Source organism: Coffea arabica, chromosome 8e, assembly GCF_036785885.1.
Source record: "Coffea arabica cultivar ET-39 chromosome 8e, Coffea Arabica ET-39 HiFi, whole genome shotgun sequence".
In the NCBI taxonomy this organism is placed as follows: Eukaryota; Viridiplantae; Streptophyta; class Magnoliopsida; order Gentianales; family Rubiaceae; genus Coffea; species Coffea arabica.
The window spans coordinates 49116028-49129725 of NC_092324.1; the positions used below are offsets into that span (position 1 = coordinate 49116028).

General features: G+C 34.8%; 2 protein-coding genes across 2 annotated transcripts; both read left to right on the forward strand.

Moving 5' to 3' along the window:
- Window positions 1-4586: 4586 nt before the first annotated feature.
- Window positions 4587-5598, forward strand: LOC140013099 (24.1 kDa heat shock protein, mitochondrial-like). The gene is made up of 2 exons (XM_072062169.1): window positions 4587-4924; window positions 5027-5598. Exons 1-2 carry the CDS (start codon window positions 4663-4665, stop codon window positions 5374-5376), a joined length of 612 nt encoding a protein of 203 aa, XP_071918270.1. The 5' UTR covers window positions 4587-4662; the 3' UTR covers window positions 5377-5598.
- Window positions 5599-12428: 6830 nt separating this feature from the next.
- Window positions 12429-13449, forward strand: LOC140013030 (heat shock 22 kDa protein, mitochondrial-like). Its single transcript, XM_072061967.1, has 2 exons — window positions 12429-12783; window positions 12870-13449. Exons 1-2 carry the CDS (start codon window positions 12492-12494, stop codon window positions 13208-13210), a joined length of 633 nt encoding a protein of 210 aa, XP_071918068.1. The 5' UTR covers window positions 12429-12491; the 3' UTR covers window positions 13211-13449.
- Window positions 13450-13698: the final 249 nt, after the last annotated feature.

The window sequence follows — 13698 nt, forward strand, 5'->3', positions numbered from 1 at the left end:
AATACCAATTTCATATCAAATGTCTTGTGCATGTAGATTTTGCTGTTTACTTCAAATTGGACTGGCTTACTTGATGAGCAGAACTCGAAAAGCAACTCAAATACTCATGTTATACAATACTCAGCACACGGTTTTTTAGGCTTTAAAACGTCATTAATGAAAGTTACCCATTCAGTTGTTTAGGAATGTTAGGAGATTCGTCAAATTCAAATGACGATGCCTGAAACTTGTACTTATCCCCAAATTTGTGTTGTAGTACAGTATCAAGATCTTGCACCTATTCCATTCACCTATAAAAATTATGATTATCATAAAATGACATTTTATAATAATTTACATACTATTTGCCAATTAAAAGCAAGTTTCATAAAAAATGTGCATGTAAATCCATATTGTGAATGATACGAAATATATTTGAAACTCACGAAACTTAATATATGGGTAAATTTACTATAATTTTAAAAGATTACGCTACATTAGATACGATCACTTTACCTTTTATACTTGTGACCTAGAAAATAAATTTATTAAAACACATAACATTTATAAATGATGCATACATTTATTAAAATGCTTAAAACGCAAAACATTTATGAATGAAACATACAATCATTATTATACATTTATGTTACCAACAACTACTAACTATAATATTAAGTTTCAACCATTAATAAAAAAATCTTAGCACTAGTTTAAATAAACTTCTTAATACTTGTTTCATATAAGTTTCTTTAAGTAATATAGTAAATTTATGCCACAAACTAGTAAGTTTTGATGATTAACCAAATTATTATTCTTTCAACAAGATTTACTATTAATCTATAAAAACTTACTATTACTTGAACTAAACTTACTCCCCACAAAACTAAGTTTCGAATGTAGAGTAGTAATTTAATTTTAAAAAAAAAGTAACTTTCATTTTTATTTCGATTTACTTTTTGAAACATAAATAGGATAACACTTATATGACCATTTTCGATTTATTTTTTATTTACTTTTAGCGGCCATTTGATTATTTGATAGGCCTATCCACCTAAATAGGATAACACTTAAAAATAAGAAAGTAAGTTTTCCATCTAAAATAGTAATTTAACAGTAATAAATTAGTAACTTTTATACTTCAAAATGTAAATTGGAATAAATATTAAACTTACTTTTTAAATAAATAAATTACTACTTTATATCCCAAACTTACTTTTTATAGTGTAAGTTTAATTCATGTAATAGTAAGTTTTAATACATAAATAGTAATTCTTACTGATAACATGGTAAAATTGATTAATAATCAAAATTTACTGATTTATGAGACACATGTACTATTTTACTTTAAAACATATTTCAAACTAGTGTTAGGGAATTTATTTGAAATAACGATAAGATGTTTTATTAATGATTAATTTTTAGTACCTTAGTTAGTAAGTACTCATAATATACCTGTATAATACAAGATTATAGTTAACATTTAAAAAAATTTATTTACATATTTTAAAATACTATGGAAAAAAGTTTGACTTTTCACATAATCTCGTAAAATATGTAATAAAATTTTGTCGTATTATAAGTTTTTAATTATTTTCAATTTTTGAAAAGTTTGAAAGTTTGGATAATAATAACAACAAATCTTCCTAGTTATATATAGAATATTACTTGTTTATATATCAAAATTTTTATAAATTAACACCTATGAATATAATAAGATGATAAAGTTTTAATAAATTTACATCTGAGACACAAGAAATAATAAGAGTAAAAGCCTAAACAAAATGAGAAATAATATAATAACAAAAATTATAAATTTAGTATAACAATTAATATAAGAAAATTAAATTAAATTTAGAAGGTAAATTAAATAACAATGTCAAGGTTAGAGGTCATGGTAAATGTTACAAATTTTAGGAGAAATTATGTACTGTAAAAATGGTTTAATAATTTTCTATTAAGCATAACTATTGCATACAAAAGGAAAAGATATTTGATTTTATTTTGCTTTGATTAGAAGAACTTGTACTAGTAATAAAAGAAATTTCAATTCAACAATCAACGTGTACATGATTACAGTAATTTTTTAGTCATTTAGACTAATATGTGTCATAAAGTAGTCAGATTTAGTCGTTTGTGAATTCATAATTTTAACAGTTTACATAAAATTCATCTATTAAAAATTATGATTATTATAAAATGCCCTTTTATAATAATTTACTTACCATTTGCCAATAAAAAAAGAGTTTGATAGAAAACATATGGATACAAATCCATAATGTAAATGATACAAAGTATGTTTGAAAGTCACAAAACTTAACATATGGGTAATTTTACTATAATTTTCAAAGATTATTCTATGTTAATACAACTTTAATTTTTATACTTGTGACCCAGAAAATAAATTTATTAAGATTTTACCATTTTATTAAATTCATAGGCATTAATATATGAAAATTGCGTACCATTTTATTATATTCATCGGTGTCCATATATGGAAATTGTGATGTATAGATAAGTGCAATTCTATATATAACTCAAAAGATTTTTTTTTACTGTCATCCAAACTTTTTAACCTTTTACAAATTCAAAAATAATTCAAAATTTATAATATGACAAATTATTCTTACATATTTTATAAGGTCATATGCAAAAAAAAAAGTTTTCATAGTTTATTTAAAATGCTTAAAACATATAACATTTATAAATGATACGTACAATTGTGTATCATACATTTACATTACGAGTAATTACTAACTATAATACTAAGTTTCAATTATTAATAAAAAATCTTAGCATTATTTCAAATAAACTTCCTAATACTTGTTCCATATAAGTTTCTTTAAGTAAAATAGTAAATTTATGCCATAAACTAGTAAGTTTTGATGATTAACCCAAATTTACTATTCTATCAACAATATTTACTATTAGTCTATAAAAACTTACTATTATTTGAACTAAACTTACGCTCCAAAAAGTAAGTTTTAGATATAGAGTAGTTATCTACTTCAAAAAAAAAGTAAGTTCCATATTTCTTCAAATTTAATTTTTGAGACATAAAAGTTACTAATTTCTTGAGTTAACTTACTATTTTTAATGTAAAACTTACTAACCATATTTTTAGGTACTATTTTATTTAGATGACCAGTATAACAGGTAATCAAATGGTCGCTAAAAGTGTTTTTATCTGTTATATCAGGTAAAAACAGTTTCGTTATCATAACGCTCGTTACTTCAGACTTTTCCTTTATTATCATGCCTTTTTTCTGTTGCCAAGTGTATGGCTATGGATGCTGAATACAGCCCACTCCTCATTTCTCGGCAGCTTCTCTAAAATCACCACTTCTCCAGACTCGCTAAAAAAAACCCACCACTCCACTACTGCTCTTTTACAACGAAAGGGAAAAATGGCGTCTTCATTGGCTCTCAAGAAAACTTCCAACTCCACCGTCACCATGCCCCTTTTGACCAAACTACTCCTTCGCCGCCCCACCAAAACCCCCATCTCCTCTGTCACCAGATTCACCAGCACCACCACCAGCCGCTGCTCCTCCGCTCGCTCGAGTGCTGCAGTTATAATCGAAACTGACATGGACAAGGAGGATTACAAGACTCTGGAGTCGGTGGACGAAAGTGGAGTCACTACTGAATCGTCCGGATACAGGGGTGAAGCGGAGGCAGCTTTGAAAGCCGGGAGGGCTCATTCCATGTTAATTACCATTAGGCAATTCGGCATTGTTAAGCTTGTCAAGAGGGCCACTTATGAGTTGGATAAGAGTGATCCTACGAACATGATCATCAAAATGACAACTGTGTTTAAAGCCAATGATCCTTGATCTTCTTGTACTGCTATAACTTTTCGTGTTTGATATGATTCCGGCAAAGTTTAACGTTCTGATGTAGTACTACCCTAGTGTCCTAGTAGCTTCCATGTTGTTTTTTTTGCCTCTTTAATTCAAAGAAAGATGATGTATTGGAAATTTCCTGTATTTTATTTCTCATTATTGCTTTTTTCTCTCTCTCTCGGCGTGTGTAGCAGATCAAATCTTCATTCTGGTTTTTCTCTCGAGTAAATTAGTAAATCAAGAAAAGCTTACATGGGCATATATTTTTGGAGGAGGAGGCTTGAAACTTGGGTTCAAGAATGTAGTACATTATTCTACAAAAAGAATTCCAAAAAAAATACGTGTTATACTACATTTTTTTTACAAAAAAAAAAAAAAAAAAACTCTAGAAAATATCAATCCAAACGAGTTCCCCAAATTTTTACCATTCATTGAATTCTAGCACTAATCATCTAATTTTCTTTGGCTGCCAATACTAAACAGACGCTCCCATCTCCAAGCATACCACCAGCTTGGTACCACCAGCGGTGCCAGATTGTGAACTTAAAAAGCGAAGCACAACAGTGGCAGAACTAAAGTCTACTGTCTCTATACTTCTTTTACTCTTACTTTCACTAGTTTGGAATCATACTCCTTTAGAATTTCTATCCTTTTTTTTTCCCCATCCCTATCTGTTTCTCGATTGTACTGTAGTAGTAAAAAATTGTCATATGCATATATGTTCTCTGATCCGGTTCTCCCAGCTGCTTTAATACTCTCCCTTCTCGTGGCTACTCGCTGCAAGCAAATTCGTTCCTACAACAAGAAACCCTCTTCCAGTTTTTCATCTTCATCATCAATGGCTTCCCTCACAACCCTTCCAACTGCCACCTCCTTCTTCTTCAAGAAGCATCTGGTGACAGAACTGCCACCTCCTTCCAAACTGCCTAGCCTCATTTCTTCTACTAGCTTCACTGCTCTCACCCCTCTCTCGGCCAAAAGTGAGGCCACCGGTACTATTCTTTCTCAAGAATCTGAATCTGATTCCGGCTCAGATTTTGAGGCTGAAACACTGGCATCTTGCTTTGATAATATCTCCAACCCAAGCACTCTTCCCTATGGTAATGACTAATAATGACATACATACTAATTCTACCACTAACGTGTGATTTCTTGATATGTTTCTGATTATGTTTTTTTAAGAGTTTCTTTTATTTGGTCAGCGAACCCTTTCCTGAAAGCTGGAAACAGGAACATTCTTGAGCTGCAGAGTGATGAAGAAGCCGCTAGAATCAGGGTTGACATGCCAGGAGTGGAAAAAGATGGTGTGAAAATATGGTTCGAGAATGGCGACCTCAAAATAGAAGGCGTTGAAGTGGCTGTCGGAGGTGGTACTGATGGTGGGATGGACGAGGAGGCCAGGAAATATGCTATTACGGTCAAGATTTTTGAGCCAGAGATGCTGAAGAAAGATGAAGCTACTGCTGTGATGAAGAACGGAGTGCTGAAGATGGTGATTCCTAAGCTCAAATTTGAGGAGAGGAAGGACATTTTGCACATTAACGCAGCTTGAAAGTGGATGAGCACTTGTCTTCTTGGCGTCCCATTTCTAACTTCTAATAGCGCTTCATATCTTTTTTTTTTCCCACCTTTTAAAGTTCTATTTTCTGTTTCTAGATCTACAGTATGTATAGATAGGGAGATGTTAAGGTCAGTTCTTGAACCCTTTTGCTGACTCATTAGTTTCATCCTTTTTTGAGTCTGGGATCAATTACGTTGTTAATGATCATAGATTATGACATCACTGTGTTGAAAATCTTTTGTTAGGAAAGATTAGGGATCATTACTGCTTGGTTTGTTCCTTGCTGATTTACTTCATGTTTTGTTGATTCCTCCATTCGGATGATCTTTTTTTTTTTTTTGAGCGAGGAAGTCTTGAATCAAGTATAGAGAAACAGCTAGCTTCCTTACTTCAACAATATTCAATTATCAATTTTTTTTTACATAAGGATCTTAATGCCTTTTATTTTACTCCGTGTTAACCTAAAGGTGGAGCAAATTTGCATAAAGAATATGTCACTTTTACATGATTTTATTTACACGAGTGAGTAACAAGTGCTTTACAAAAATTGCTCTGATAAGTGACTTCAACCTTGATGCAGTTCGTGTAAAAATATTTATCACGTTGTAAGCATTTATGAAAGCTTAACCCTCAAACAATCGCCATCATACGTCTTAGACCTAATTGGGATTGTTATTTTCTGAAATTTATATAAAAGATGCATGTGAGATAAAATGTGAATTCGTGAAAAATGTAAAAACTTTTTGGGGAGGAAATAAAAATGATTGGCTAGTAACGCAGTACTCAATTGACTGTAATTGCATATTCCTGGACATTCGAAAATGACAGGTGTCTTATGAGTTATGTATGACTAACCTCCTCTAATTAACGTGCGATACAATTGGTAAAGTAAATTAAGACATCAGACATTTCCTACAATTCTCCGAAATTTCAATCCTTTCCTACGTATACCCCCCTAAAACCCCTCAGATCCCCACTCCCTTCCCCCGACCCATAGCAGGTTAGTCCAGAACTGCCTTTAAATGGCTTCCTCCTTGTTGGCCCTCACTCTCAGACGAGCCACTATCGCCACCGTTTCCACCACCAACTACGCTAAACTCCTTCACCCGAGAATCCCATTAACCACCACCTCCACCGCCATCAGCCGCTCCTTGTTCTCGCGCAGCAGCAGCTCCACAGGGTCAACCTCAGAATCCTCTGATTCCGAGTTGCCCAAGCCAGATGAGGAGTACACCCTCCACCCATTGCAGATTTCGGGCCCAAAAGCAGCAATTGCTCTGAAAACAGAGAAGGATCCCAAGTTCAAGACCATGAGAGTGATTATGCCTGGGGTTGGAAAAGATAGGTATAAGGTGCGTTTGGATGAGGAGATAAATACCATTTTCTTTGAAGGGCAAGGAAAAGCAGAAATGGAAGATGAAGATTCTGGGAGGACTTATGAGGGTAAGATTGGGTTTAGGCCGCAGGCTTACAAGATTGACAAGGTCCTCAAGACTGAGATCAAACATGGGGTTTTGTGGATCTATTTGGAAGGCAACACACAGCCGTAGCTTAGTCTGTTTGAGCTTTGAAGACCTTTTGTTTAGTTGCTAATTTGATGCTAGTACTACTACTACTTTTTTTTTTTAATGTTTTACTTTAGCTGTTTGTGGATGTTTGATCTTGTTTGGTAGTTTGTTAAGTGGGTTTTGTTTATGACTTGAATCGAGCAGTGAATAGTGATGGCCTTTCTTGGTCTTGGTCCCATTGGGATGCATGCTCCCTGATGAATGATTTTCTTGTAATTTTTGTTTAACCCGTGACAATTGGATAATTTGATGTTTATATGATGTTTGATTAATTCCTTGCGTTTCATTTTCTGCTTCCCTACTTCTTAGAGAAAGGACTTTATGCTGAGTTTAGAGGAAAACTATTGGCAAGGATTTTGGTTTTCTTGCAAGACTGCAAGCAAGTTCTTCCGTTTTGCTTCTGAATGCATCTGCGTGATCCTGGAAGTTTAGTTCAAGGTTGAGAACTTCACTGACCCATCTTTTCATTTCTATTTTCTTAGAAAAGGGAAGGTAGATCCAAAACGCGATCAGCTTCTAAATCTCAGTCATCCATCATCCATGTTTGAGAGAGGTAGCTTGCTAAAGCTAAATGTTGATAGCACTTAATAAAGCCGTAGATAGCAGTACCCAAAATACTACTCAGGAATCCATCCATCCATCCATCCATGATCCACCCCACCATTGCATTGCTGTCAATCCACGGGCATTAAGGCTGTAGAATTCCACGTTAGCCACTGTGCATAGGCCAGATTGAGATTACCAAAAGAAAAGACTGCGCTGCACTGCACTTTATTGTCCAGCCAGCACAGCAGGGCAGCGGAGTACTATCTGAATTCTGAAGAAGAAACATTTGATCAGATACAGCTGGCCTACAAATACTTGGCCAAAACGTAAACGTAAAAGTTAAAAACCCAAAAAAGATTAAAAAGGAAAATTGGCCTACCTCATTGCAATCTGCAATAGTTATTTTTTTGTCGTCCATTTTACTTCCATGAAGATGAAGGAAAAAAAATAAAACAGAAAATCTTTCCTCCTCTTTTGCAGTCCACGTGTATGGCAAGAAAAGTTCGATAACTCCCAATTTCAATTCCCAAAATAAAACCCTAGCGTAGCGTCCCACCCAGTAACATCCCCACAGCTGAGCAAGACAAAAGCTACTAGTGCCTGAGCCTTTTTGTCTGCACCCAAAGAGAACGCAAAAAAAATGGCTTCCTCCGCAGCTATCACCCTCCTGCCCAAATCCCTGCGACCCAGAACCACCTTCAACACAGCCATCGCCACCCGTTTCTTCTCCACCGGGAGCTCAGACTCCCCGCCCAAACAAAAACCAACACAGAGGTTGGTTCCCCACCCGTTTCAAACAGGAGGGCCTCTGATGCCTGTAATGCATAGCCCAGTGAAGGGCGGTTGTCTGTTGAGGGTAAACATGCCGGGTGTTGGCCAAGATGGTCTGAAGGTCCATCTTGAGAACAATACTGTATTCTTTGAGGGTAAAGGAGAAGCGGAACACGAATCTGAAGAAGGGAGGGGTTATAAGGGCAGTTTCGAGGTGATTGGCATGAATATCAAGGTTGCAAAAATTGAGCCGGAGATGAGAGATGGGATTTTAAGGGCTTTTATCAGGGTCAATAAAATTGATGACAAAGCTCTTATGGCGTCCGATTGCAGTGCATCCTTTTGAAAAATCGACCATTGTCTAGCTTTCTAGTCTTTTTTGTTTTAGGTCCAGGGTGGGCCTGTTTTAGCTTTCTAGCTAAAATTTTGTGGTGAGGTATTGTGGTGGGTTCTTTATGCTCTATGATTTTATGGATAAAATGATGTTTGTATTAGTGATCTTTAATCCAGAGTGTAGCGGATGGATTTCTTTCCTTTTCTTTTCTAAATTTTGCATAATACTCATTGACAAACGAATCAAATCTTAATGCTGAAATTAGTGGGAAAACTGTGCATTTGATTGATTGTGATTTGGTCAATTTCTGTCAGCCTTATGCTGTGAAATTTAAATGGAGAATTAACCAATGAATTTCAAAACGAAAACAACAGATGATTGGTCTTCAGATGACAAATAATGAACACTTAATTATTATTTAAATTGCCGTTCATTACATAATAATTGTTTACAACGAATTAAATCACATACTGAGTGATTTTTCAAGTTGATGTGGGTGATTAACTCAATATGGAGACTTGCTTGTCCAAATTTAGTAGCTTTCTTATTTTGGGCTCTCTTCTGTTCTTTTATTATCACCATTGGCGCGGTTCGTCCAATCCTAGCAAAGCCAATGGAGGGTCGGTTATTTATTGAAGTAGCCCTTAAGTGCTTACAAATGAGTACTTGCTAATATTCAGTTCATATCTTTTTGGCACATAAAAAAGCAGCTTATTTTGTAAGCCCCGAGGTGGAAATCGATTTCCATTGGCAAATTCAAGAAAAAAGAACGCAATACAAACGGCTCCAATTTATGATTCATGTAAGCCTCATGCCTGCATTCTACATCGATCCATCAAACGCCAGATTATGTGTGTTGAAGAGTGACTGGCTAAGCCCTGTTTGGATTTTCATTTTCTGTCGAAAAATTACATCATTTTTCGTGATCATATTTTCCTATTATCTTTTTTTTTTTCACATACATCAAATCGTTATAGTAATTTTTTCATGAAAAATCATGAAAAATACAATCCAAACGGGACTGCATGAAATTATGGATCATTTTTGTCTAAAGATATCATAACTAAAATTACATGCTTGGATGAAAATTCGATTCTCTCCAAGAGTTACTTCCTTCCATCAAAACATTTTGTTTTAGGCTTCTCTTTTGGAATGGATCATGTTAATGGTACGAGGGAGCGACAGACTTTTTCTGCTCCCCGTGTCGCTTTCAAATTTGATTCTGTACCATTTGCATCCATCTTTTGCCTGCTTCTGCTGAGTTGCAGGCGCATGCCAAAGGTTTTTTGAATCCCGAGACACACAGACTCACCAACTTTTGCCAACTTAAGAGTTCTTTTTGCTTTTTAATTAAGGCACCATCTTAAGAGTTTGTTTAACTTGATATATTTCTTTTGAATGTTAGACCCCGATTTTTTTATTTATTTTTTTTGAAAGTATTACTTACCACACAAATTTCCCAAAGATTCTTGTAGGACGCTATGCAGCAACAACTACCTAAATACTGCATACTTAGCTCTTGTTTGACTAAAAATGGTAACAATTCTTACCATCAAAATTTTCGTACAATTGACAATTAATATTAATTTTGGAGAATTAATCAAGCACCATTTAGAGATTTAACTCTTTTGCATGCCCTCATCAATTTATAACTAGTATCTTGTAAATGCATGCATTCATGAAAAATTTGATCCTAATGCTTCATTTTTCTTTTTTTTTTTTTTTTTTTCCGTTTCATAGAGCTTTGAGCTGATCTTTAGCCTTGTTTGGATTGCTTGTTTCCGTCGGAAAATATTGTCGTTTTCCGTGATCACATTTTTTTCTCACATATATCAAATCGCTACAGTAATTTTTCCATAAAAAATGACGGAAAATGCAATCCAAACACAACCAATGTTTTTGGTCGAAACGATCGTATATTTTCAAAGACAAGGGTCGAAATGAGCAATGGACAACGGTCGAAAGAACCCATTTACAAAAGTGCTTACTAACACAGAAGAGCGGGATTAACCCATTCTCATCCCACGCATGCTTAAAGCATAACTGCTCGGTGATGTAATAATAATGGGAGTATTTGGATACAAAATTTATCTCAAATAATATTTCGCTTGCATCATAAACACATTTTCCAACCTACTTTTTTATATTCCCAATCACTTTTTTTATCTCACATACATCACATCACAAAAAGTGCTACATCTCCGCGTACAAAACAAAAAGCAGCACTGTGAAAACAAGTTTTCCTACTTGTGGCTTGTGGGTCATTTCTTTTATGTTTTTCCAAACATTTCTGAGATAATTAGCATAAACTTTCTGAGTTTCTATTAGTTCCTTGCGGTCTTTCTTTTTTAATTTTTGCTTTTAAGAATTGTATGTACAGCAGCCTTTAAGTATATAATAAATTGTTTCACTGTGAAATAAAGGTCTAAGTTTCACTGTGAAATCTAATGTCGATTTTAAGAAAATGAGGAAATAATTGTGCAATATTAGCCATTTAAATTTGCCACAAGCAACTTAAAAATTACTGTTGTCTGTTTGTGAATGATCCCCAAAGAGATAAGAATATAAGTTACTGTTGTCTGTCATTTCCCAACCCCGTCCAGGTTCCGACCACCCAAAAAGTGAAGGCAAAACAAAATGCTCTAGTGACACTAGTGTACTGATATTCAACACTGAAGCGTTGCAGTGTTGGTTTCAATCGTCAGTAGTATTTCATTTCATGCACTTCATTTCCCACGATGCCTCAATTAATTTTGTTGTCAAAATTGTGCGACACCATATCTGGCCAATTACATGAATTTTAGTGGTTGCTATGCCGATTTAAGCATTTGTCTGGTTTAAGCTGTTTTGTTGTGGCTTTGTTTAGAAAGCAATTTTTCTCTTTTTCAAAGAAAAATAGATTTTTCAATCACCTTTTTACCTCACGTATATCAAATCGCTACAGTAATTTTTCTGTAAAAAATTCAGAAAAATGCAATCCAAACAAAGCCAGTATGTGGTAGTAAGACAGGGGTTAGCATTTCAAAACTTAACATAGTTAAAGTAAGTAATATGCTTATGGTCATTTTCATTCAAATTGATGAATTAGCTTGATACTAATTTGAATTGCTTGACTCTCAATTATAAATAAGATTGCGTATCCCTAATGTTGTGGATTGGATTTCTTAATAGATGCCTTGGATTTTTGCCATTGTAAATTGCATATTAACATAAGAAAAGCAAAAAAGCATTACACAGGATTATAGGGGTACATATTATATATCATCATTTTAAGAAGCATACAGAAAGTTAAGAATTAATAGGGACTACTATATAGTATTATGTTTATACGCATCAGCATTGTTCTCACTTTCTTATCAAATTAATACTACTGTATCATTTTTCAGAATTATGAAATTGATCTCACTACATTTTGAGGTCACAAAAAGTATATTACACTCGCAAAATGTTGGTTCATCTGCTGGCCATACTGGTACCATCACCATGAATAATTAACCATCACAATTTGCCCCGTAACTTGAAACACCATGCTCTCAAAGTCCTCATCTGATCCAAAATGTTCCAAATTCCCCAACAACTAAATACATTTATTTCAATGCATTAGCCAAAATGCATTTGTATATACATTAGTTTTTCTTGTACATACTCCATTGCAGATGAATTTAGCTGCTACAACAAATCAGTAATTCATCAGAAAAAAAAAATCACAGCAAAGCACTTGTAATCAATATGATTACACGTGGCACAATCCCATATCCCCGCTCTTGCTCCTCTCTAGTACAAATTTTTCCATCAGATTCATTCTCCCACATGTCCTCCTTCACTTGACTGATACCAAGAAAATTACTTTCAACAGAGGAAAACCTTCATTTTCAATTCGGTCATCAATGGCTTCCCTAAGAACCCTCCTCACGGGCACAGCTGCCTCCTCCTTGAAGAAGCATCTGATCATCACAAATGCACGTCCAAAACTAGCTGCTACCACTTCACTTGCTCCCCACCGCCTTCAGCTCCTCCCCACCACCAAAACCTTCACTTTCCGCCCTCTCTCCGCTCCTAACTATTCCACCTTCATCGTTTCTGACTCCGACTCTGAAGCAGCAGATGAGTTCTGCTCTGATTCCGAGGAAGCCGTTGAAATCTTCTCTGATGAATCCAAGAGGGGCATTTTCCCATATGGTAGACTAAGACACAAAGCTTTGTTTCCTTTTGTACTCATTGGTTCCACGTTTTCCTGATTTCTTTGGTTATTCTTCTTATTGCAGAAAACCCTTTTCTAAAAGCTGGAAACAGGAACGTTTTCGAGATGCATGTTGATGATGAAGCAGCAAAGCTGAGGTTTGATTTCCCCGGGGTAGGGAAAGAAGGCCTGAAAATCTGGTTTGAGAACGGTAACCTGAAAATAGAGGGTACTGAAGATGCTACTGATGTTGACGGGGTGCCCAAGGAAGGCAGAAAGTATGCTGTTACATATGAGATTTTTGAACCAGGGTTGCTGAAAAAAGATGAAGCTAAAGCTGAGATGAAGAATGGGGTCCTGAAGGTGGTCATCCCCATGGTGAAATTTGAGGAGAGGAAGGAAGTTGTTCACGTCAACGTTGCCTGAAACTGAATCACCATTCGCCTACCTGGTTTCCATATCTAAGAGTAGATAGAACAATTTAGGATCTTCATCTAGTTTCGGACTTTTTCCTCTAGATCTGCTTTTGGTTATTTATTTGGAGACTTGGATCCCATTTGCTGGCTCATCTTCCTTATTGTTGGAGTCTTGAATCGATTAAGTATCTGTATTTAATCATGAGTATGATTTTCAAGACATCACAACTATTTTGGAATCCTTTCCTATGGGTAGTTGTACTGCTCCTCGTTTTATTTCTATTGATATGCATCTTTTAATCCTATTTAATTGGTGATACTAGTTTCATGGTCGTTTTCATATCTTTGTGTACATTTAGAATCTGAAAGATTAATGAAGCCCTGCACCAAGTACATACAATGGCTTTTGTGATATGATGATTGAATTTTTTTTTTTAACCTTCATGTTTAATGATATTTGAAGAAGAATAAAGCATGAAGAAGTTGGGGTACATCTTC

Excerpts from the sequence above, each read along its gene's own strand:
- LOC140013099 (XM_072062169.1), top strand. The coding sequence starts at position 4,663 with ATGGCTTCCCTCACAACCCTTCCAACTGCCACCTCCTTCTTCTTCAAG. Across the intron at positions 4,925-5,026 it reads CCCAAGCACTCTTCCCTATG|CGAACCCTTTCCTGAAAGCT; the intron begins GTAATGACTAAT and ends TTATTTGGTCAG.
- LOC140013030 (XM_072061967.1), top strand. The coding sequence starts at position 12,492 with ATGGCTTCCCTAAGAACCCTCCTCACGGGCACAGCTGCCTCCTCCTTG. Across the intron at positions 12,784-12,869 it reads GAGGGGCATTTTCCCATATG|AAAACCCTTTTCTAAAAGCT; the intron begins GTAGACTAAGAC and ends TTCTTATTGCAG.